Genomic DNA, 24,364 nt, shown 5'->3' with positions numbered 1-24,364 from the left:
GAAGGCACAAACATTGGATTCAGATACCATGAAAGGGCCGAACAAACAAGTAATTGGCTCCCATGATACTGGATTCAATTTTTTTAATTATGGTGTCACTTTTGAATAGAAAATGTGATTAAAATAAAAAAATTTTTAAGATTAACTAAATAAGTTTTCTGAGGTAAATTAATTATTGATAAAATATGAGCGGATACTGTACCAAAAAAGATACAATGAAATGGTCACTGCTATCGGCCTCGGTTACGGTTTCGTGATCCTTGATACTGCAGAAAAATATAGAGAAAATGGGACACTCATGCAGTTGCAGTTGCAGTTGCAGTTGCTATTGCATGTAGTCTTGATGAGTAAAAACTTTACCTTGAGGCCTCAATCTAAAACTATGTTTACGACCGACCGACGTTGATATCAATTCTATGCTGTCAAAAGTCACAAGTGACAAGGGAAAACGCAACCAACAAGATGAGGGTCATTGAATGGACCCTTTGTCTGTTCCACCGCAAACTCTCTGTCTTTGCCACGAGAAGGTGTTCAGTTTAGCCTTTTTCCATTTAGCTTTGCCTTTATCTGCGTATATTTCCTTAATTGTGAAAAAACTAGTTTCAGTAACTTAGTTTCATTGATCAGCTTGAACTGTTGGTAAAAGGGTTTCAATTATGATGGCCGGTAAAAAAATGTTCAGGGGGTTACTTAAAGGGAAGATTTTTTTAAAAGGGGGGATTGGTTATTAAAGTATTTATAGTTTTGAGACAATAGTTTAACCATTTAACTGTTTTTCCTTGTTCTAGGAGTGATTGGTTTTCCGGTTTGTTCTTGTTGTGATGTGAATAAGAGAGAATGGAGAATGGATCAACAGCAAGGCGGAATTGAGGTGGTCGAAGAGATTCGACCAAGGTGGTGTTCACCTGCAGGGATTCCAACGATCAAATCAGAAGTAGTTTGGGGTGAATGTATGTAAAAGAGGATTACTTGTGAAAGGAGACCTCTATATATAGACATTTTCAGCAGGGAAATCTGTTGGAGTTCATTTCCTTGAGTGCACGTGTAGTTGAGTGCTCTGATATCCTTTAAGTTTACTATTTAGCCAACTTATGATTGTGATTAAGTTTTATTCTTTACGTCGTCTAAAGTAGCGTGGCCGGGATATTCCCCATAACAGTTCTAAATTGAAAAAAATTCTTCCAATGATTCTTGTGTTTGTGTGTGTGTGTTTTGCTTCCACAATTATGTTCAAGGTTGAGTGGTTGAGTTCAGGGGGACAGGAGATGCATTATAGATTTGTGAGCAACATAATTGGCATTACATGATTTATGTATATCTCTTGGAGTGATCAAATCTGATTTACTCCGATACCCATGTCTCTCTAGAGAAGCCGTTGGTGAAATGATGCAGAAGGGAAAATAACTGAACGGAAAAAAAAGGCAAAGGGAAGTTGAAAGGTTTGTTCTTCCGAGTCAAGGTTTGTCTATATTAAAGTTACTTGTATCCTGCTTTATGCTATTCTTTGTATTGTTGTTGCAAGTTTGAGTCTAAGAGAGTAAGAGTACACCTTGGTGCTTTAAATTTGCAGGAGCTGAAGGATTTTGGAAATAAGAAAGAATCCAACCTTGCTGCCCTTCTAAGAAATATGGAAAATCAGCATCAACAAACTCAAGTAGCCGGATAAATGTGACAAGATTCTATCCAAATCTGTGAATACAGAGAGAAAAACTGTCCAATAACTTTGACAGTGAAGTCAGTGGGCCTCGAAATGATGCCTCAAAAACAAAAAAGGAAAGTCTCAAGCTTTAATCTTTCAAAATGTGTGAAGTGTTACCTTTTATCTAGCTCACACATGTTTTGCTTTGGATCTCTTGGTACCATCAGGAGTTTAGGAGAATATTGAACAAAATGACAATTAAGTTATATCAACATGTGGATCTTATATTTATGTTTTAGTTAAGCTTAGGTCAGTGAATATATGCAATTCAATATTAGGTTTCATTACCCATCTCTAGATGAGTTTCTCTCTTTAATTTTATTAGTTTCTCTCCTTAATTTTTTTAGCAATGTATAGGTCCAGTTTTCTCTTTTCGAATAGCAGTTGTTGTTCTCAGTCTGAGTTCTTTATATAGCCCAACTAAAACTACTATCCATATTACGCTGTCTTATGTATAGCCAGAACCAGGGGATTACATTGGATACATCAGAAGAAACTTAACAATGTAAAGAACAGCATGCAGTGATGATAAAATTCTATTGTCAAATTCTTGTTTTTTATGTTAGTTCTACTACACAGTCTGTATTAAAACATTCTGTCTTGTGTATAGCCAGAACCAGGGGATTACATTGGATACATCAGAAGAAACTTAACAATGTAAACAACAGCATGCAGTGATGATAAAATTCTACTGTCAAATTCTTGTTTTTTATGTTAGTTCTACTACACAGTCTGTATTAAAACATTTGAGTTTTGACACTGAAACTCTGCAAGGTTGCAAGGTTTTTTTTTAATTTCCAACCCATAATCAAACGTCAACTGAGTGACTCATATTGGCATTGCTTTTACAAAATTGTAGATTTTAGTGTTTTCTACAGGTAATGATAGCTCTATCATAAAAACCTCAGAGCTCGAGCTTTAAATTTCATGACAAAGTTTAATCCCACCACTAGCTTTTATTGGTATCTATGTATGATAATCCTTGAGTTAATCAGTTAGGATCAAATTTTAGATAACTAATCAAGTAGGTCAAAGAGAATTTGCACCCTGCCAACAAATCATTCAACCTATTACTTCTAGCTATTTTGGTCAGGGTTGATAATGCCTTTAAAATAAATGAAACTTAGTATGAGTGCTTCAGATTCCTCAGAGAATACTACTCTGTAATTGCATGGTCTTACCACACATAATTGGGAATTTTCAGTTGAAGAGGTTGGATTCATCTTCAGTATGACAAGCATCCTGCCTATATATGAAGTGAAAGAGTTTTGAGGTTTCACCTATGGTGAGATCTCTGCCAACAATTTGGGTGAATATATTTGGAAGTGATGAGTCCATAAATAGGTGGTTGATATTTGGTTCTCATTTGGGTAATGCTCTTTAATGCTAATGCTACACCAAATCCAATACACCATGTATATGGATATTGATTTGGTACTTGAAATATGAAGGAGGGGCACCATACAAAGTGACCTAAGTCAATTTAGCCCAATGCATCAATGTGTTGGCTAGCCCAATGGTTGATCATTGGGTTCCCTAATCTGTCACGCTAAAAAATATGGGAATGGTGTATTGGAAGCTGGTGTTGGCAAGTGCAGGGTGGTATTTATGCTTCTTGTCATGATTATAGAATCTTACAATTCATGATTTGGATCACATGATTCAATATGAATTGGGTAGCCAACAATTCATATCATATGATAAATCATAGATAACTTTGAACCTAACTATAGATAGATGAATTAGTGCAATTCCATATCATTGACACGAATCACATGATTAAGCTATTCATTGTTTTTTTATTCTTTAGTTTTCTTTCACTATCACACACACCTACCTACCTACCTCAGCAAACTAAGGCTGAGGATCCTTTTTGTGTGTACATTTTCTTTCATACTCAAACAGCAAGCCAAGGCTGAGGATCCTTTTTGTGTGTACATTTTCATACTCAAACATTTCAAGTTGGTATCAAAGCAGGAAGATCCTACTTTGTGCTTCCTTCTCTGTCTATCGCCGGCCACCGTCACCAGCATTGCCGACCACCACAGCACCTATCTCTGACACCCAGATCTGGGTTGTCTCTTTCAGTGCATCCCACGTGCCACTTCTCAACATGTCATTCTTAGGCACATGCATCCCACGTGCCCGTCTCTGATTACCGGAGCTCCGACGCGACACCTAGGTTTTGGTCACCGGCCTCTCCCCACTTTGTTTCAGTCCTCAGATCGTTGTTTTGGTGTTGTTTGTACAGTGGGTCTGTACACCTCTGTCCCTTGGCCTATGTTTGTTTCCTCAAGTTTTGTGCTACGCGTCTATTACTAGATACTCGTCCTTGATTTCTCAAAATGACATCTACGAATTCCACTCTCACTTCTCCTCTTTCTGGAACTCCCACTATTACTACTCAAAAACTTAACTTGAAAAATTATCTATCTTGGTCTGCCTCAGTTGAGTTATCATTCCTTGGTCAAGGGCACTATGATCATTTGGAGAAAGAAGCTAGCGAAATTCCAGCAAAGAATAGAAATCAGTGGAAGACATTTGACTTCCAACTGTGTGTTGTTTTAAGGCAATCAATAGAACCTGATGTGTTGGAAATACTCAGATCCTTCAAGACTTGTTCCTTCTGGAAAAATGCTCAAGATATTTTTGCTAATGACATCCAGAGTTTATTTGATAAAGCAAGCCGTGCATTTTTCTCAAACAGACTAACCACAATATGACCTCACACAGCCTAAGCCAAAGCTGCTGCTGAAGAATTAAAGAAGTTCCTAATACATGACTTTGTGGATGAAATGAAAAGAAGACTCAAAAAGCTATTCGTGGTGGTCATTTTGCGGACTCTACTCATATTTTGATCATGTGCATGACCAAATTCTGGCGGGTGAGCAAGTTCCTTCAATGGACAGCCTAGTAACTAGGGTTCTTGGTGTTCCTACCTTGGTGAGAGGTGAAAACTCAGTTATAGCCTTTGAAACTTCAGCAGCACCTACTGAAACATTAGCCATGGTAGCATCTCGTGAAAGAGGAGGTCGAGGAAATAAAGGAGGACACAGTAGTAGAGGTGGACATCCTCAATGTACATATTGCAAAAAGCCTGGTCATATTCAAGAAAAGTGTTATACCTTGCACGGTTATCCTGACAGCGTTGCACCTGTCACCAAATTTGAAAAATCGGAATCCAAATTTTCTGATGAGGAGTATCAAGACTATCTGAGACTGAAATCCATCAATCAAGCCCAATCTTCTTCGGGGCCAAGTGTCTCAACAACTTGTATTTCTCAATCTGTGAAAGGTCAAAATCCATGGATAATTGACTCAGGTGCCTAGGTGCCTCTGATCACATTTCTGGCAATAACTCTTTGTTCTCATCTATCTTTCCACCTAAATTTCCTCATCTTGTTACTTTAGCAAATGGGTCCAAAGTTGTAGAATTTTTTGAAGGGGAAACTTTTGAAAGAGTTTTCTCCTTTTCTTTGTTGTCATTCAATACTCAATAACAGAAGCATACTCTCTAAACTCTCATTCTTTTTTTTTTTGTTGTTGTTGCCCTAGTAATTGTTACAACATAATATAAGTTAGTCTCCACTATTTATTTTGTCTCAGCATTATCATGTTGTATTTGAATCATGACCTATCTGTATATTTATCTATTTCAGTAATCTTTGAAACAAGTTAATCCAATTCAACAGCACAGCAATATACATTCATCTGATTTGAATTCGGGATCACAGCATGTTTCTCGGACTGACAATGATAACAGGAAAAGGCGCCAATTGCACAACCGTCACATTAAGATCTGTAATTGCATGCATCTGCATTCTTTATGCAACCCATTGTTTGAATTCTCAATTTTAAGTTCAAGTGATCAGACAGCAACTGGGCAAAACCAATTGTGTCTACTGTGCGAACTGCTCGGCGTTGCACGTTATACATCCAGCTCTGGTGAATTTATAAACAATGGTAACGGCAAGTCGGGGGAGACATGTGCTGAAAATACTACTGATGGAAAAGTTTTCAATGAGGACACACATGTTTACTGTGTGAATGATCTTGCTGTGAAAAATGAAATGGATTTTTCAACTCTGTTAGCCAATGACATGTGCCAACGATTTCACCCATCTCTTCCCGTTCCTCTTCCACCATCAAATGGAAAAGAACATGGCATTTCTGGGGCTGAAGCAGGACAGATTGATGAAATTTTCTATCCTCCAAATGGAACTCAGCAGTTTAGTTATGAGGATTTAAATATCTGGTTATCAATGGTTAAATCCATGTGCATGTATGTTCATGAATATATCTATAATCTATAACAATAGATAAAGGGATACCACTTTTAGTAACAGCTCTTATCTCTTCTTTTCTAGACCATTTTATCTTGAAAAACACACTCAAAAACCTTCCCATGATTAAACCAAATTAAAACAAGTCATGTCCAGATGAGGAATACAATATTTTGAACAAATCTTGGTTTACATGTTCATTTTATTATTTTATCCCTCAATTAAAACTATAATCACTTCTAATCATCCACTAATCACTCTCCACTCATACAGTTTTTTTTTCTAAATATAATTTTGTATGTATTGTTTCTTTATTTTCGTACTTTTAGATTTGTATGTATTAACTACTAATTAATATGCTTTGATAGTTATAAATTTGTTTTTGTTTTCTTTTCATATCTCTTAAAATTTTTCTTTCATTCCTTCTTTATTTTAAGCAACTGTTATTGTATCCATATTTGTTAATGATTATATTGGATAAAGTAAATTTTGTAACCCTTTTAAGCATCAATATCCTAAACTAACCATTGTTATTTAGAAAGAATAATATCTTTTTAAATTTAAGATTTCAAACTATTTCACTATTTTCTTAACTTTTTCTTAAATAAATCAGTATTACTTAAATATCATTCTGTTTTCTCTACTTCCTTTAATTTTATTTCAAAAAACTTGAAATGTGTTTTTTTAAAGAAATATAAGAATCATTTTTCCAATAATAAAATAAATATACGATAAATTTTTTGTTTTTTCTTTTTAACTCATATACAGTATAATACAATAGAAATGCAGATATACGGCGCCGCTGCGCATGGTACAGATAAATATTACATTTTTTTTTCTATTGTCCCTTCTTATCTTTTTTTTTTTTTTTCTTTTCGTTGACTTTTCTACAGAATTTGCTCAATGGTGTTGCTTGAAGCTGTGGAAGACTAAAAAGAGAATAGAGTTTTCTTATGATTTGTCGATTTTTTTTGTATTTTTGCATTGAGAATTTTATCTTATTCGAAGTCATCGCTGATTTCATTTAGAGTAAGTTAGACAATTTCTAGCTTTTTTTAACTATTTGAAAAGTTTCCTTGACTACATATTTCTAACTTCTTATATTTTAATTTTATAATATATGTTTTACATAAGAAAAGGTTTTATTCCTCCATTTTTACTTTTATTATTATTTTTAGATATTTTTTATATTACACTATTTTATTTTATCCATTAATATTTATATTATATATTGTATTATTTTAATATTATACTTTAAAATATTGATACTAGACTAGTATATACTAATACACAATGATATTAGTATGTTAACCAACATGATAAAAATTTGATGTCTACTTAAGCATATGTTAATTTTATTTTTTAAACTTTGTTAAGAATATTTTAAGACATAAAATTAATAGTAGAATGCACAATATGAAAAAAAATGAAAAAAATAATAAAAATAATTTATCTTTAAATAAAAAGTTATGAGTTTAAAATTAATTAATTTTTTTTAATTATAATTATAATTATTTTAAAAAATCATTAATAAAGTTAAATTAAAATCTATATAAAAATGTTCATATTTATACTATTGTTAGAAAGAGGGTTTTTCATGAGCTTAGCTCAATCCTACAAAACTGATTTATATAGTTTATCAACATGCCCCATCACAACACCTTCCCTCACACTCATCAAGGCTACATGCCTAGAGCATGGCATCCGAAACAAACAAGCATAGTAAGTGTTTATATGGCTGGGTAGGCCACTCCCTTATGAACTAATTTTTAAGGGGACCTTTCTGATGCCTGACCGAACTATAATATGGTATCAGAGCAGGTTCTGCCCGATGGTGTGGATATTGTCACTAGTCCTCGCTTTGTGGTGACGACCTCGAGGGGGCGTGTTGCTAGTTCACATCGGGTGGTTAACGAACATGGTAAGTGTTTATATAACTAGGTAAGTCATCTCCGTATGAACTGATTTTTAAGAGGATCTTTCATATGTTTGGCCGAACTTTAACAACTATGTTCTTTTTTTACTGCATTTATATTATGTTTCAGTGTTTATCAAACATTTTAAGAGATAATTTTACCCAATACTTAGATTAATAACTTATAACTAACAACTTTAAGTTATTAGTTAATTCTCTTGTCTCCGGTCAATTTTTCAATTATTTTTATCGAACATAGCCTTAATTTTGTTGCATATAATGGGACTTGAAAATAATAATAATAATTTTTTTTTGGATTCAAATAATAATAAAAATAGTTAAACAGTTACTAAAATTTATTTTCTTATATTTTCATTCTACTAACACCATGTGCTACTGGACTCTAAATATGGTTGTCGTCTTGTCAAGATCAAATGCATGATGGTTTCCAGTTAAAAAATGTGGATTTGTTATATAATTTGAACAATAAATAAAGAAAAAATTGCAGCAGAAAATATCTAGGGCAGATAATCCTGTATTAAACTTTAAAACCAATTTAAGTACTTTTTTCGGTTTACCGTTTCTTATGCTCATTAAGACTTTACAAGGTACATTTAAATGTATGAGTTTGAATAGCAGTCTGAATGTTTTCTGATGCTGTCTTTTGGTTTCTGGTTTATATTTTAGGCTAACTCATTTCTACCTAAAATTTTGCCTAAGTTGTTAGTGGTAACTTGATTCAACCCTCAAGTTTTCTTCACTATCAAAAAGAAGGGAAATTGAACGAAACAAGATAGAACTAATCTCGCTTGAGGAAACAAAATAACTTGTGCATTGGTATCAATAACACCTCCATTTCATTGAATGAGCTGATTAGGGAAATATAAGTAGTTCAATGTACAGGAAAAGAACCTCATGCATGTACAAGCTTGACGATAAAGCACGCAATCCTAAGCTTTTAAAATTGCAAGATAATCATCGATTATAGACATGGCGGAAGATCGGTATCCAGAACCAAAGAGATTGTAATGATTTAAATAGTGATACAGCATATAAAGGTCTCTCCTCTCCTCAAAGCCTGGTTGCTTAGGCATCACCTGCAGATCATTTGAAATTATTATCAGAAAATGATTGTATGAAACTGACATTTCACATGGCAATTCAATACCAAGATTGTGTTTCTTTGAAATAAGGCAATCATATCCGGCTATAAACAAGTTTAACAAGGATATTGAGAAAGCCAAACAAATATTCACCTCATTGAGGTAGAATGTTATCCAAAAAATGCACTATAAATGACATCAATAACTTTGATAGATCTTAATTAACACAACGGAAATTGATTGGACTGAGAAGATTGCTGGAAGCATTATTTATTTTTTTTAATATAATTTGATCTTACATCAACAAATACAGATAAAAAAAACATATATCAGGGTCAGTTTACCATGAGATAAAATTTTGATTGAACTTACAAATGGCATACCCAACTAAGGTTGTAAGAGTATCAAGTATCAACATTCAGACACCTATGAGGAGAGCCAGAAATGGAGTGAAAACACAATTACTGGAAAATAAATTTCATCGGTGGACAGTGAGTTCACCGGGCAGACACGAATTAGGGTTGCCTCTTGTCAGACTAAGAGTAAACAAGACTACAAGAGGCATCTGATTAATTCTGTGTTTTTGAAATACAAAGTGGAAGCTCTATTATATCGAGTCCATGTAACAATTACAAGAATCACACACATCCTTATTACCAAAATTATTACCAAAATTACATTATTACGATTAGCCTATATTCAAAGAACCTAGAGACTATTTACATACTTTCCAAAAGAAATAAACAACAAAAAGAGAAAGAAACCCACGAAGGGAGAAAATGTGGTGTTAAGATAATTATGAATCCTTTATATCATATGTCAGCAAACAGTATTACCTCAAAATAAGAATTATAGAATGATCCTCCAAAGCCAGCACACCAAGACATTCCAAATTCTGCTTCACTGTGTCCATCTACAGAATAAAACAACAGTGCCACAATTGTCAGCCAAATTTTTTCTTCAAAGCTTGTATGATTATTGCAGTCTCACATTCACATATTTGCGCTAACTCCACTATGGAAAAATTTAGAGAACCTAACTTGCACCTAATTATTCTGGGGATGCAACTTAATTGAGTTGTGCTTCCTACTATTCTTAGCTCAATTAGAGGTCCTTCAAAATGTGTCTGATAAAATATCAAATTACACTAAAATTGTTAGCCATGGGCACAGTAAAAAAAAAAGTGGCTACAAAAGTTATCAAGAAACATTACAATTTACAACCCACTTAGAAGTCTACTCTTCAAGTTTAAGCATTTCTATTGACTATTTTATTTTGGCAAGCAATTAAATAGTGAATCACATAAATCAAAAGTCACAATTTTCCGAATTTGAACTAGTTCCTTTTACTTTTCCTTTGTATTTTTGTGTGTTAAATTATTCTGTGACACAAATTTCAACTGTTTATCTGGTTCCAAACTTTATCTTCCATATAACACTTTGTTGCAAATGCTTGACTTACAATAACATGCAGGGTCCAATATGACAGGCTCTCCATTTTTGTCAGAACTGATGTTTCCACTCCAGAGGTCTCCGTGTAGTAAGCATGGTTCTATCACTACATTGGCAAACAAGGGTGCCATGCTTTTCACCAGTCTCTGTCCTGCAGAACAACTCAAGTAGATATATATGGAGACATTTTGGGAGTTTTAATTAAAACAGAACATTATATGTCAATACTTTATAAAGAATCAAAATTGTAACAAAGATAATGAAAAAATGGCAAGTTTGAGTGACATAGCTAATAGTGCTCAGTGGTACTTAGTTTCTTATGTAATGTTTCTATGATATATATATAATACTTACTTGATATTTAGATTCCAAACTAAATGAAATATTTAGAATGCCTTAATAATTTATTCCCTAAAGGTACTGCATTCTTACCTCCAGTAAGACTCTTGAAGACACTTGTTCTATGGTTACTCCACCAAGAAGAATGTGAAAACAGGAAATTGTCACTAAATGAAAGATCAAAATATATACAACTATCCACTAGAAAAGAATAGCTTCCTATTTTCACTACATCAATGAACTTAATGTACTCATTCATGTATCCAATCTGTCTGTGAGTTCAAGTTCTACTGACCTGCTTATTTTATTCAATATGCCATCAACAAAAATGTGATGTACAGCTAGAATTAATTAACGGGAAGAAAGAACAGTAGTAGCAGAACAAAATTACCTTTGTCATAAATAGTTCTGTCACCATACTGGTCTAATGCCAACTTCAACTGGTAACCCAATCTATGCTCTCCATAAAATTGAACCCAATCTGATGACCAGGTGTTTACTTGTGGAGTGCTACAACATAATATACATAACGTAATTAGAAACTAATTCGAACAAACAAACAAAAGATGATAGCTGATATATAGCACATGCCTAGGTAAAACGGAAAGAAGAAAGAGTCAAGAACTCATGATAAATGATAACAATAACAATTACAACAACAATGATAACTTTCATGATGAAGGTGCATTAAACCTGCCAATGGTGTTATCAACATCGAAACCAAAGCCTTTACTAGATTTTCCAGCTTTATGCATTTCAGCAAGCTTCCTCCCTAGATCAGACTGGGAAGCAATAGATTACAATTAAGGTGCATACATTTTCCTAATCAGAAGCAATTGCTAGGTATCTCACCTGATAGCCTCTAGATGCACCAAATTGTATGAATTCCATAATGATGAAAGAACCACCAGTAGGTAGCGGTCCAACCTACAACTCCTAGCAACAAGTCAACTCAAGTTCCCTCCACCATGATATAACTAGTAAATAGTATCTCTCACAACACTAATGTTAAACATTCTCACCTTATAGGGCTTAGGTACACGGATAGTCCCGGTTTCATACATAGCTCCTAAACCAAGAGCCTCAGCTTCAAACATGGATGGTCCAATACTCCTGATATAGAGTTTCAACTTTCAACAACATAGAACTTGCCATGTATAATATAAAGCTTTTGCTCCAATAAAATTGAAACAATGCAACACATTCAAAATGAAAAATTCAATCCTGAGGCAAACCTCATCCACGAAACCAAAAACAGAAGGTCCCATCTCCCATGTGCTATACCTGTTTGTTTTAACAAAGAATGAACCAGCATCGGTGTCGTAGCGACTAGCAAGATTGATACAACCCCCACCAACAGGGCTAATTTTGGTTATCTCCGTAGCTTTCCCATCAGAAAGAATCCACTCACGAACCGGATCCTTGCTCATGCTCATGCTGAACTCTGATAAAGAACAATAAGCTTAGAAACCACTGTTATCTTTCATCAAGATATATCTCAATGGCATTAAATTACTCGAACCAGGGTACAAATTTTGCAAAGTCATAGCACAAAAGCTGCCACACAGTCATTATAATTTGTTAAACTGAGTTTTCATTAGTCTCCGAATACCCTTTTCACAAAAATCATAACAATAAGAACAAGAACTAAAATCAACTAGTTCGCACAAGTAAATTAACAAAGGGCAATAAACAAAGTCATCACAAAAACAATTTCAAAAGGGCAATTAACAAAGTTATCACAAATTACAAATACATTGACATTCCTTAAAATTGTGTTAAGTGATGATTGGCAGTGTCTCAAAAAAACCTCGTACTGTATTCCAGGACAAGTGGAACTGAGCACATAAAACTAGAATTGAATTATGAGTAACTAGTTAACTTACTAGGTGATGATTTGGTTTTGGTGAAAGAAGGTCGAAGAAGTCGAGGAAGTGAAGGGAAGCATGTAGAACTAGACATGGCTCCCACGTGTGCACTCGTCATCCACTTCCTCCCTTTTTCTTCTTTCCTTTAGTAACAGTAACATAACACTACAACCAATCACAATTCACACACACTCCGCTCCTTGATTATGCTTTATGCATCACTTTTTTTTTTTTTTTGCATTACTACCATAAGAAAAATAGTATTTTTCTTTTATTGGTAGGATTGAACAATGTAACAAAAAATTTATAACATACACTTTGTTTTATAGAATAATATGGTAAATATTTATTTTAGTTTTTGAAAAAAAGGGAAAACATTTTCAGTTCAGTGTTCAGAATATAAAACTTAATAAATTATTAAAAATATATACTCATATTATATTTTAAAATTGATTTTATTTTAAAATCCTTGAATATCAATACAGCATAAATAAAAAAAACAAAATAAAATATTCTAATATAAAAGAGAATTATATAAAATAATTAAAATTTTATAGAAACTAAAAACAATAATATACAAGAATAAACTGAAACAAACAAAATATATAAGGATTAAAATAAAGAAAAAAAAATCATATAGCATATAGGAAAAAAGTGTTTAAGCCTAATCTTTATCAATGGATAACTTATAAATACTTATGTAATAATAAAAAAGTATTGATAAAAAAAATAGCAATTCTTGACGAATATAACTTTCAACATGAATCATAACCCTAAAACCATTGTCAAGGTCATTGTTGTGGACTCGTGTCGTGTAGTTGGAACTTATTTTACAATTGAGATTAATATATATATTAATTGAAAAAAAAAGGATATATAGTTATAAACTCTTTTTTTTTTATCAGCAGGATATATAGTTATAAACTATTGTGTTTTACGGGATATTTTGCAAATTGTCCACTTGCATCCCCACTCATATCACCAATAACTTATGCGACAACTGAAATATATCAGTGTATTCCTATAAATATCATAAAATAAAGTCGTATATATGTGTCGAGAAACACGATGAAACATAGAGCAAATACAATATGGGAAATGGAATTTGAAAATTGTGCATTTGGAAATATAAGGTGAGTTTACTTATCATTTTTAAGATAAATTTATTGAATATTTTTTTCAATTAATATATAAGTATTTGAATATTTACTTTAATTTCCAACGATTATATTATTCATTTATCCATCCTTGAAAACTTTCTTGATCCATTCTTGTCAAGTAGCATTAATTTAGAAAAGTGGCTGTTGAAAAATAATTGTGCAAGAAACATAAATCATTGCTAATCTTTAACGTGTATTTATAATGTTAGTGTGCTCGCCCAAGTAAGTAACGATAAGGATGCCATAGTCAACGGTAATCAGCTGGTGGTACGTAATACATAATAGTGGATAAATTAGCTAAAATTAGCTAGATATTGGAAGTTGAAAGTTGATCAACTATTTAATTTAATCAACTCATTGTTTGTTGGGAGGAAGGAAACAAAGAGAAAGGAGATAGGATAAAAATATTAAAAAAATAACGAGATAAAAAGTTAAAAAAACAAATATTGGTGTAAAAATATTTTTTATGTTATTTATTTAGTCTCTCTAAAAGGAAGAAATCATTGTAGGCATCCCCCGTTTTATTCTAGAGGAAAAGGCCATAAAACGAACAAAGAATTTGAATTGAAACTATTTAAAGCATCAAAATACCAATAAAACACTCTAACACTTTATTTTTAATTATCCTCTAAAAAAACACTTTTTTATCATTGAATAAATTTTATATGGGTCTTACTTAATATATTGAAAATAGTCCAGGATTATTTAGTGAGACTAAAATAAAATTCACATAAGTATAGCAAGACAGACTAAATCAGTTGATTGGTTAAGTTAAATGTATGATCAAATTGTTATGAATTTTTTAATACTTGTGTTTGATTCCTAGAAGAGCAAAAAAAAATATCAAAATGTGTTGTTAGTATTTATAGGGAGTTAGTTACTAGCAATGTTCCTTTACATACACAGATTAGGCACACACACTACAACAACTCCTTCAATTAGCTTTCTTACATCACTGTCTAGCTTCTGGTTCTCCCAAAGTTGGTTGTTGGGAGTCGTTACTAGAATCAAGTTCAACTAGCCTCTGATTACTATCTGTGTTCCTTTCTGCAGTATTGGACTCATCAAGAGAATGCCTGATGGTAAACGTTGCATGCCTCACATGTTTTGTTTCAAGAGCATTCTGCAGTGACAAACGACACACTGGACATGTGGACTGTTTTCTCAGCCACATATCAATGCAAGAAAGGTGAAATGTGTGGCCACATTTAGGTATGATTCGCAATAGCTCTTTTTCTTTGTACTCTGCCAAGCATATCACACACCTGTAAAAGCAAACTGAATAATATATCAACATATTGACCCTTACTCCTTTCAAACTGAAATATAAGCAAAAAGAAACTAAATCATGTCCATTAAGTAGATGTCTGTTTCAAATAAGGTTTTATAAAATAAAGATAAAGCACATTTTATCCTTCAAAATATTTTAAAATATTAATTTTAGTCCCTATAAAAATTTAATACACATTTACCAAAAGCGATGTAGTTATTAAGTACTAAAAACACATGTTTTTATCAAAATATGAAGACTAAAGATGTATTATATTTATATAAAGACTAAAATTAACATTTTGAAATATTTTCAGTGGCTAAAAAGCATGTCTTATATAAAAATAAAGAAAGGAAGAACATTGTCTGTGACCTACGAATTAGAGAATAAAAACCAGAAACTAGACTTAACTGTGTAGTTTCAATTGAACTGAAGGCTTCATGGTTGAAATTCAAAGTGGGGATTGCAGCAACAAAAGCAGGCGCAGGGTCATTACCATGATATTCTGCCTGTCAAGTAAACAATGCAAAACTTAAAATCTGAAGCACCCAACATGAACAGAACACAGGCACAAAGTAAAAAGTTCTAGGCAACAAAAATTACTTTAAGGGGCAGTATACATGCTAATTAATAGTACCAAGCATCCATTTCTTCATCTGATTGAAAAAATTTCACCAGGTATATATTTAAAAAAATTCATCACATATTTAAGTATCTAACAAAAAGTTGCATCTATCATTATTCCTCGAATTAACTACAAAAATAAGAACACCAAATTAGAGCTTATTCCTTACCTAGCTCTAATCATAGTAACTAGCAAAATCAACACACATGAAGAAGGGGAAGTCACAGCTGAAATTAATTAATTACCCGTTCTATATCTGTTATTGCTTCAATTTCATATATAGTCCGTGTTCGCTCTCGTAGTCTTCCACAAATTATTCTTGCGCAAACAAAAACAATGAAAGTTGCACTCAAACCAAAGCCAATGACAGTGGTCACCAAATTGGTATCGATACCCATTGTACCCACTTCACAAAACCAATTTCCAAGACCAGGCCACAAACCCCAGAAGAAGCTAAAACAAAGAAGACAATCAGAAGAACCAAAACATGACACCCACCTCACATATAAAACATGAGAGCAGAGTGAACCCAAATATCACATAAATACCTAACCCACAAGTTTCCAAGAGATAAATAAGGAAAATAGAAAAAATAATAGACACCCAAATGAGAACTCTTTCAGAAAAAATAGTAAAAATACAATTTTTTAAATTTTTATGGAATCCAAGTGGCTTTGGTCTGACTCAAAGGGAAAATATGTGGATGGTGGGGAAGAGAGAGAGAGGAGAGTTGTGGAAGAAGAACGTTCGTTTTTTTTTTCATTCTGTTGTTTATTGGAATCATATTCTTGGTGGAGTCCACGACATGATTTGACCAACTAACGACAAAATCGAAGGGTTGAGGCCTTGAGAGGTGGGTGTCGAATCTTATGGTTTTTGGCAGCAAATATAGATCTCAACGGTGTGCAGAAAGTACACCATCAGGTTTTTTAAGGTTGAGATTCTGACAACTCTCGAAATTACTTTGTTTTACAAATTGCAAGTCTCTTTCTCTGTCTTTCTCTCTCCATTTCCCCTGGTCTGGCTACTTTAGGATAAGTTCGACTGTTCAAGAATTGCCGTGATGCCATTTTGCTTGCGGTTTTGTCACCCACAAAAGTGCGAATAATAATAATAATAAAATGGTGTTAGAAAGTTTTGCATTGTTTTCTTCAAGCTTCAAGTCAAAAGATCAGCTAACTTGTTATTTTCCAACTTTGAAAAATGGAACTCGTAAATATAAATTATTCGATTGTATTTGAATTGTTAAGTACATAATTGTTTCAAGTCATCATTAAAGCATTGGCTAAAACATACAACAAAAGAGGTATAAGATAAAATAACGCTAACAGCTTAACATCCCATAAATAAAAAATAGGAATTCTACTTAGCTTTATGCCTTTATCCAATGCACACACTATAAGGATATAACTCTTGCGATTTCATGAAAGTATCTGAATTTGAAAGTAGCAATCCCATTAAGATAAAATAACGTGTTTCACACGCACAAAAAAGTTATCAGGAAGGAAAAGTTGCATGCACAATAGGAGCTGTACAAAACCATAGTTTGGTCCTTCTCATATCAACACATTTTTGTTTACGTGGGAGATTATTCACAAAAAAAGTATTGTGTGAAAAACAGAGAATTCATGTCCAAGTAATTAATCAAAATCATAAAGAGATGGGGGAAAATACCCCTTTTTGGTTTGCGCATCTGATTGACCATTCGTTGAATTGATTTAGCTAATTAGCAAAAGTTAGCCAAATCTGATTAACGGCAAATATTTTTCATATTTGTAGTAAACTGTCATAAGTTATCGTTTAAATCAATTTAACTAATAATCAGAATGTAAACATGTTATGGCCAGGCCAAGCAAAACAGACGTGTTTTCCCAAGTTACCCTTCTTTTGTTAGCATTCTCCATACTTAGGTAACCAGTCACCATAACCTGCTAGCCCCTTTGAGGGCCATTTTATTTATAGAGAAAAAAACGTTTGCCTTAACCATTCTGCTAAATCATTTGGTTCAAATTACTTCAATTATGATAATGAAAATGTGATAGCCATTAATTAATTTGTCAATATGCTTAGAGGGGGAAAGAAGTTAAATCATTTGCCTAAATATTGTCCAACTTCAACATTTGATATTATACAATTATCCCAACCTTTTTCACTTGTATAGACCTAGTTCAAAAATATCTCTCAAAATCAAAGAAAACAATAAAACTTGTCCCACTTTAATTGTATAAAAAAAAAACATTTTCCTACCTAATTAATTGCCATCCAATCCCTACTTATGATAAAGCTGCCCTAATGCCCTTGCATGAAGGTTATTCAGCATGTATGATCATCAAGGTCCTTCTTGGTGGCTTTAATTATGCTTGACCGGAAAGAAAATACAAGCATGTTGCTTTCAAGCTAGATGAGAAAAATGGTACAAGCCAATGTCCATCAGCTTGTGCTTAATTACGGTGATGACTGACTAATTAATGTAGACTTGTGAATGAATATTTCTCCAAGCAATCTCTCAATATCAAATAACCATTCAGACGAGCCATGATAAATTAAATTTGAGAACCTGATCATCATCAGGGGAAACGAAACTAGAATAAAAATGTAGAAATTACCAAGAAAACTAGTAGACCCTTGATATATATCAACGCATTAAAGGTCAGTATAAATAAGTACTACTAGTATACATAATAATATGAAACTTGGAATTGCCCTCTGTTTCAATTTAGCATTGTGTAAAATTTCCATTTCATCACTGAGATCTTGTCAATTAGGACGTGTTTAATTTCTTAAAATATGAAGAATAATTTCAATAACATGTACCACCTACGCAGTATATCACCTCCAAAATTGCTTGTGCTATAAGTGGACTTCCAGATAACAAGCAACCCAAAATGTTGTACAATAGCTCAATTTCTTGGATTCTGGTCTTAACAGTTCCTATAAAATGAGTAGTTTAAGTCATTTAATATAAAATCAACCGGCAATGTTACCTGTATATACATGATAAATTATCGATGTATTGAAATGTCAATTGTTGATTTTATTGTTAACAATAAAAATTAATTTCTTTAATCATTACTCACTTTCAAATCCCAGTTTTGTATACTGTGCAGTCTCACATCAAGAATCAAACGCGCCCTTGTGTTTTCAATCACATGGCCTTTTTATTTTTTGTTGCAAAGGAAGGCTAAAGCCCAACCCACAAATAAATAGAGCAGGGTGTAGATAAATCCATTACATCCTTAAGAAGCAAACAAGCAGAACTTCTAGGTGCGTCTGTTTCCAGGAAGTGTTGGACTTCGTGCCACCACATTTGAAACGACAAAGCAAACATGCTCTAGATGTAGATAAAAAAATGAAGTTTGGTTGACACTTATTGTGTAAACTTAAGTTTATTTAAAAGTTAATGCAATTTGATTCAAGTTTGGAGGTTTCTACGTTTAACCAGCAAAGCAAGAGAATAGTAGTAGTTTTGGAACAAACCTCACTTTAGATGAAAGTCGTGTTGAACTCAACTAGAAAAAAAAGGTTTGCAAAACAAGGGGTGCAACTTTCCATAAGAATTAAGTAAATCTTAGTTTGGGTGTCCAATCGCCAAACATTTGAGTCACATTTGAATGCGGGAAAATGGCATATACATGAATGACATAAATGATAAGTAAAATGTTGCTTCCTATTTTTGTTCTTTGGAAAGTGTGAATTCTTGTTTGCATTGATGCAAACTAGTTTCCAACACATCCTAAGTGGTCTATCTAAGCAATGCAACCCAAGTGCTTGGTCATGAGCTAAAGTAGCAAGGCAAGGCAATAAGATACTGTATTCATCTCTCTGATCTCTCTATACTGAACTAGAGTAAGGGAAAAGAAACAATAAAGGAAGCATACATTATGGAAAACAAGATTAAAAAAACTCAACACTCACAACAACAAAAGAATACAACCCCAAAAGCACACCATAAATGACAAGATTCATAGTCACTCACAAAAAAGAGTATCTTTGAAGCAAAAATAATTTTGTCAAAAAATCAAGACTCTTGTTTTGACATTCATTTTATTTTTATCCACAGTTAAATTTACACTGAAACAACACATAAAGTAAAATTTCCAACTACAAATAAAAAATGCAGTGACTCATTCAACAACAACAGTCCCACAGTACTTCCCACACCACTTCCCTTCATTAACCCAACTTGCATCCCACATCGAAGCGTACAAAAACATAGCCTTCTCACCAGGTTCCCATCCACGCGCCACTCGATCGCGTCGCTCCCCCACACAATCCCATACTCATGAAACCCATCGGAAGCATCGAACCCTAAAACGTGGACCTTTTCCATGTTTCCCACACCTTCGGAGAAGTAGTTTGTTTGTACGATGTTCCTGTCACGGCCGAGAAACTCGAAGTCGATCTCGTCCTGGGACTTGTTTCCCTCCAGGGAGGAGAGGTAGAGGTTGAAGTTGAGGCCGCTCGTGTCGCCGGAGGGGCACCGGATGAGGGCGGAGAGCGTGCCGGAGTTAAAGCGGGTGGGGGGTGCGCCATCGCACGCCGCCGCGGTGGTAGTAGGTGAGGGTGATGGTGTTGGTGGTGGCGCAGTGGGAACAGGCTTCGGGAGTGTATTGGATCGCTTCCTCTTTCTCCCTTCAATTCTCTATTATGATTCTCATTTTTCCTCTCGAAAACATACTATTTTGTGATTCTCTTTCATTCTTGTTCTTCTTCTTCGTTATGACTTCACCCATTGAACCACAACAACACTTCAAGATTACTGGCTTCCTCTTTCACTCTCTCCAATTTTCAAACTCTCTTTTAATTCTCTGCTTTGAAACACTGTCATTTTTTTATGTTGTTTTCATATGAGTAGAATGTGTTTCCATGGAAGCAATTCTCATCACGAAATAGACCTTGCCATCATTGAAATTCCACCTCTAATGAGGAATAATACTTCTAATTCCATTAAACAAAAAAAGAGGTATATCTCACTATCTTTTATACTCATCTCATTATTTTTTAAAATTTAACTTTCCTTTTTCTCACAATTAATTTGGTCTATACTTAGTATATATTCAGTCAATACTTAGCATAAATAAATAAAAAAATTGTGAGAAAAAAGAGAAAATTAAATTTTAAAAAAATTGAGGTGAGTATAAAGGATAATGAGACATATCTCTTTTTTTGCTACTTCATGGAATTAGAAGTATTATTCTTTGTTTGAGGTGGAATCTCAATGATGCTATGGTTCATTTCTCGATAAGAAGTACATCCATCAAAACACACTCTACTTTTGTGAAAACAAAAAAAAAAAAGACAATATTTCAATGCAGAGAATTAAAAGAGAGTTTGAGAATTGGAGAGAGTGAAAAAGAAAGCAAGTAATCACTTGAAGTGTTGTTGCGGTTCGATGGGTGCATTCACAATGAAGAAGAGTAACAAGAATCCAAGAGAATCACAAAAATGGTGTGTTTCCCAAAGAGAAAATGAGAAATCGTAATAAAGAATTCAAGGGAGAAAGAAGAAGCAACGTAAAAAGTGAAAGGGGAGGAGGGAGGTTTTACATTTTTTATAGTTTTTGAACTTTTCGATACATTGGTTGGGGATTTAGAGAAGATTGAATATCAATGTAGTCATACACAAAACCCAAATTGATCAACCAGAACAAGATCACCCCTCAAACCTCAAATTAAAACCAAAAAAAATTCAAATTAAAAACCAGTCAATACTCCACATAAATAAAATAATTATGAAAAAAAGAAAATTAAATTAAAAAAACATTGAGATAAGGATAGGAGATAGATACTGAAATATACCTCTTTTTGCTTCATGGAAATGGAAGAATTTTGCTTCACTAGAGGTGGAATCTCAATGGTGTCAAGGTACATTTCCCAGTGAGAATTGCTACCATCGAAACACACTTTACTCCTATGAAAACAACAAAAATATGACAATGTTTCAATGCAAAGAATTAAAAGAGAGCTTGAGAATTGAAGAGAGTGAAAAAGAAAGGGAGTAATAAATTGAAATGTTGTTGCAGTTCGATGGGTGGAGTCAAGAAGATAGAATTGTGAATCAATGTGTTTCAATGAGCAAAAATGAGAGAGTGTAAGAGAAAATTGAAGGGAGAATAAAGAAGAAATGTGAAGACTCAAGAGTGAAGGAAAAGGAGACAAGGGAGGTTTTTATCCTAAGGAATTTGCATCTTGTCATGAAAACTAGCATGGCCTACAACAACGCGATGTGAGTGTAAGTGCATGAGTGTTTCCTTTTGTCTTTGTTTCATCTTTTTTTTCTTCTAAATGGACATGATTTTGGGTGAAATTTATGAGTCTACCATTGGGGTTTGGATGTGGGTGTCTCAGTGAGTCACGTTCCCCTGCATTCAGGTTTAGCTGCACGTGTCTTGCATTCATCAATAAGACAAACGATTGTTTTGTTCAGTGTTCAAGTTATTAATATTTAATAATATATATAACACTCTTTTTTATTTGAGTGTAATAACAAATGAAGAAAAGGTTATATATTTGCCATAATTTTCTATTGTCAACTATATAAAAATTTTATACTAATAATACAAAAAAAATTAAAATTTGACAAAAATAAATAAAATCTTTTAAAATGCACTATATTGCTATATATTGTTAAATAAAGTATTTTCTCAACTTTCATCTCACATCTAAAAACACAAAACCAACAATTTTAAGTTGATAGCATGCAAACCTAACAACTCAAACTCCACAAATTGCATGCCACGACGACATAAAAAAAGAGAAGAAGAAGAAGCCTTTAAAAAAATATTAATTGAAACCCAATTGATCAACCAAAACATGATCACCCCTAAACCTCAAATTAAAACCAAAAAACAAAATTAAAATTCAGTCATTACTTAGCATAAATAAAATAATTGTGAGAAAAAAAAAGAGAAAAGTATATATTTTAAAATAAATAGTGAGGTGAGGGTAGAGGAAAGTGAGATATACCTCATTCTGTTTCATGGAATTAGAAACATTATTCTTCGTTGGAGGTGGAATATCAATGATGTCAAGGTCCATTTTCCAATGAGAATTGTTTCCCTCGAAACACACTCTATTGCAAAAACAACAAAAAAATGACATTGTGTTCAATGTAGCGAATTAGAAAAGAGTTTGAGAAATGGAGTAATCACTTGAAATATTGTTGCATGTTGATAGGTGGAGTCATGAAAAAGAAGAAGAATTAGAGAGAAAAGCAAAACAATGTGATTCATGGAGCGACAATGAGAAAGCGTAACAAAAAATTGAAGGAAAAGTTGAAGAGTGAAAGGGGAAAAGAGGAGCGAGGATTGTATGGTAACGGATTTGCACCTTGTCATGAACATCAACAGGGTGTGTAACGACGTCATGTGAGTTGAAGTGTGTGAGCGTTTCTTTTGTCTCTTTGTTTAATATTGTTTTATAAATAGATAGGATTTTGGGTGAAATTTACGGGTCTGCCATTGGGGTTTGGATTTGGGTGTGTCGGTGAGACACATTTTCTTGCGTTCAGGATTTAGGTGTGTCGGTGAGACACATTTTCTTGCGTTCGGATTTAGCTGCACGTGTCTTGCATTTGCCAATAAGACACAGTGATTGCTTTGTTTGACAGTCAAGTTATTAGTATTTAATAATATTTATTACACTCTTTTTTTAAATTGAGCGTAATAACAAATGAAAAAATGATATATTTGTCATGATTTTTATTGGTTAACAATATAAATAATTTCTACTAATAATACATAATTTTTTTTAAAAAAATACAAAAATCTTTTAAAATGCACTATATTGTTAAATAAAGTATTTTCTCAACTTTCATCTCACACCTATAAACACAAAACCAACAAATTAAGCTCATGGCACACAAACCTAGCAACCTCGAACTCCACAAAATGCATGCCACCACATAAAAAAAGCCTTTAAAAACAAACAAAAAATTCAATTGAACCAAATTGATCAACCAAAATACTATCACCCTAAACCTCAAATTAAAACCAAAAAAATATCGGTTGGTACTCAACATAAATAAAATAATTGTGAGAAAAAAAAAAGAAAATTAAATTATAAAAAAATAGTAAGGTGAGAATAGAGGATAGTGAGATATACCTTTTTCTGCTTCATGGAATTGGAAGCATTGTTCTTTATCATAGATGGAATCTCAATGACGTTAGGATTCATTTCTTAATGAGAATTGCTTCCAACGAAACATATTGTAGTTCTGCAAAAAAAATGATAGTTTCAATGTAGAGAATTAAAAGAGAGTTTCAAAATTAGAGAGAGTAAAAGAGAAAGGGAGTAATCACTTGAAATGTTATTGCAGTTTTATTGGTGGAGTCATGGCAAAAAAGAAGAAGAAAACGGACAAGAATTAAAGAGAATAGCAAAATGATGCATTTCAAAGAGCAAAAATGAGAAAGCATAGGAGAAAATTGAAGAAGGGATGGAGAAGAAATGTGAAGAGTGAAACAAGATGAGAGGAAGAAGGTTTTTATCATAAGGAGTTTTTGAAGAGGGAATGGAGAAGAAATGTGAAGAGTGAAATAGGATGAGAGGAAGGAGGTTTTTATCATAAGGAGTTTGTGCCTTGTCATGAACACCAACGTGGCCTGCAATGACGTTATATGAGTGTAACTGCATGAATGTTTCTTTCCTTTC

General features: G+C 33.3%; 2 protein-coding genes and 2 long non-coding RNA genes across 4 annotated transcripts; 1 reads left to right on the top strand and 3 right to left on the bottom strand.

Moving 5' to 3' along the window:
- The first annotated feature begins 205 nt into the window (after positions 1-205).
- Positions 206-2,397, top strand: LOC114405805. Its single transcript, XR_003665299.1, has 3 exons — positions 206-527; positions 789-1,459; positions 1,571-2,397. It is a non-coding gene; the product is annotated as an uncharacterized LOC114405805 (long non-coding RNA).
- Positions 2,398-8,702: 6,305 nt separating this feature from the next.
- Positions 8,703-12,842, bottom strand: LOC114405804 (protein-ribulosamine 3-kinase, chloroplastic). Its single transcript, XM_028368305.1, has 9 exons — positions 12,677-12,842; positions 12,075-12,234; positions 11,813-11,903; positions 11,643-11,717; positions 11,484-11,572; positions 11,182-11,300; positions 10,462-10,602; positions 9,837-9,913; positions 8,703-8,994 (listed from the first exon to the last, which is right to left on the bottom strand). The coding sequence occupies exons 1-9, from the start codon at positions 12,774-12,776 to the stop codon at positions 8,848-8,850; spliced, it is 999 nt and encodes a 332-aa protein (XP_028224106.1). The 5' UTR covers positions 12,777-12,842; the 3' UTR covers positions 8,703-8,847.
- Positions 12,843-14,655: 1,813 nt separating this feature from the next.
- LOC114405803 (RING-H2 finger protein ATL39-like) lies at positions 14,656-16,344 on the bottom strand. The gene is made up of 3 exons (XM_028368304.1): positions 15,959-16,344; positions 15,500-15,597; positions 14,656-15,083 (listed from the first exon to the last, which is right to left on the bottom strand). The coding sequence occupies exons 1-3, from the start codon at positions 16,109-16,111 to the stop codon at positions 14,771-14,773; spliced, it is 564 nt and encodes a 187-aa protein (XP_028224105.1). The 5' UTR covers positions 16,112-16,344; the 3' UTR covers positions 14,656-14,770.
- A 3,263-nt stretch (positions 16,345-19,607) lies between these two features.
- Positions 19,608-22,783, bottom strand: LOC114405802. The gene is made up of 2 exons (XR_003665298.1): positions 22,679-22,783; positions 19,608-21,623 (listed from the first exon to the last, which is right to left on the bottom strand). It is a non-coding gene; the product is annotated as an uncharacterized LOC114405802 (long non-coding RNA).
- Positions 22,784-24,364: the final 1,581 nt, after the last annotated feature.

The sequence above is a fragment of the Glycine soja genome, chromosome 3 (assembly GCF_004193775.1).
Source record: "Glycine soja cultivar W05 chromosome 3, ASM419377v2, whole genome shotgun sequence".
NCBI classification, from domain to species: Eukaryota; Viridiplantae; Streptophyta; class Magnoliopsida; order Fabales; family Fabaceae; genus Glycine; species Glycine soja.
Note: the sequence above shows the minus strand (reverse complement) of the source record. Positions and strands in the feature narration are given on the sequence as shown.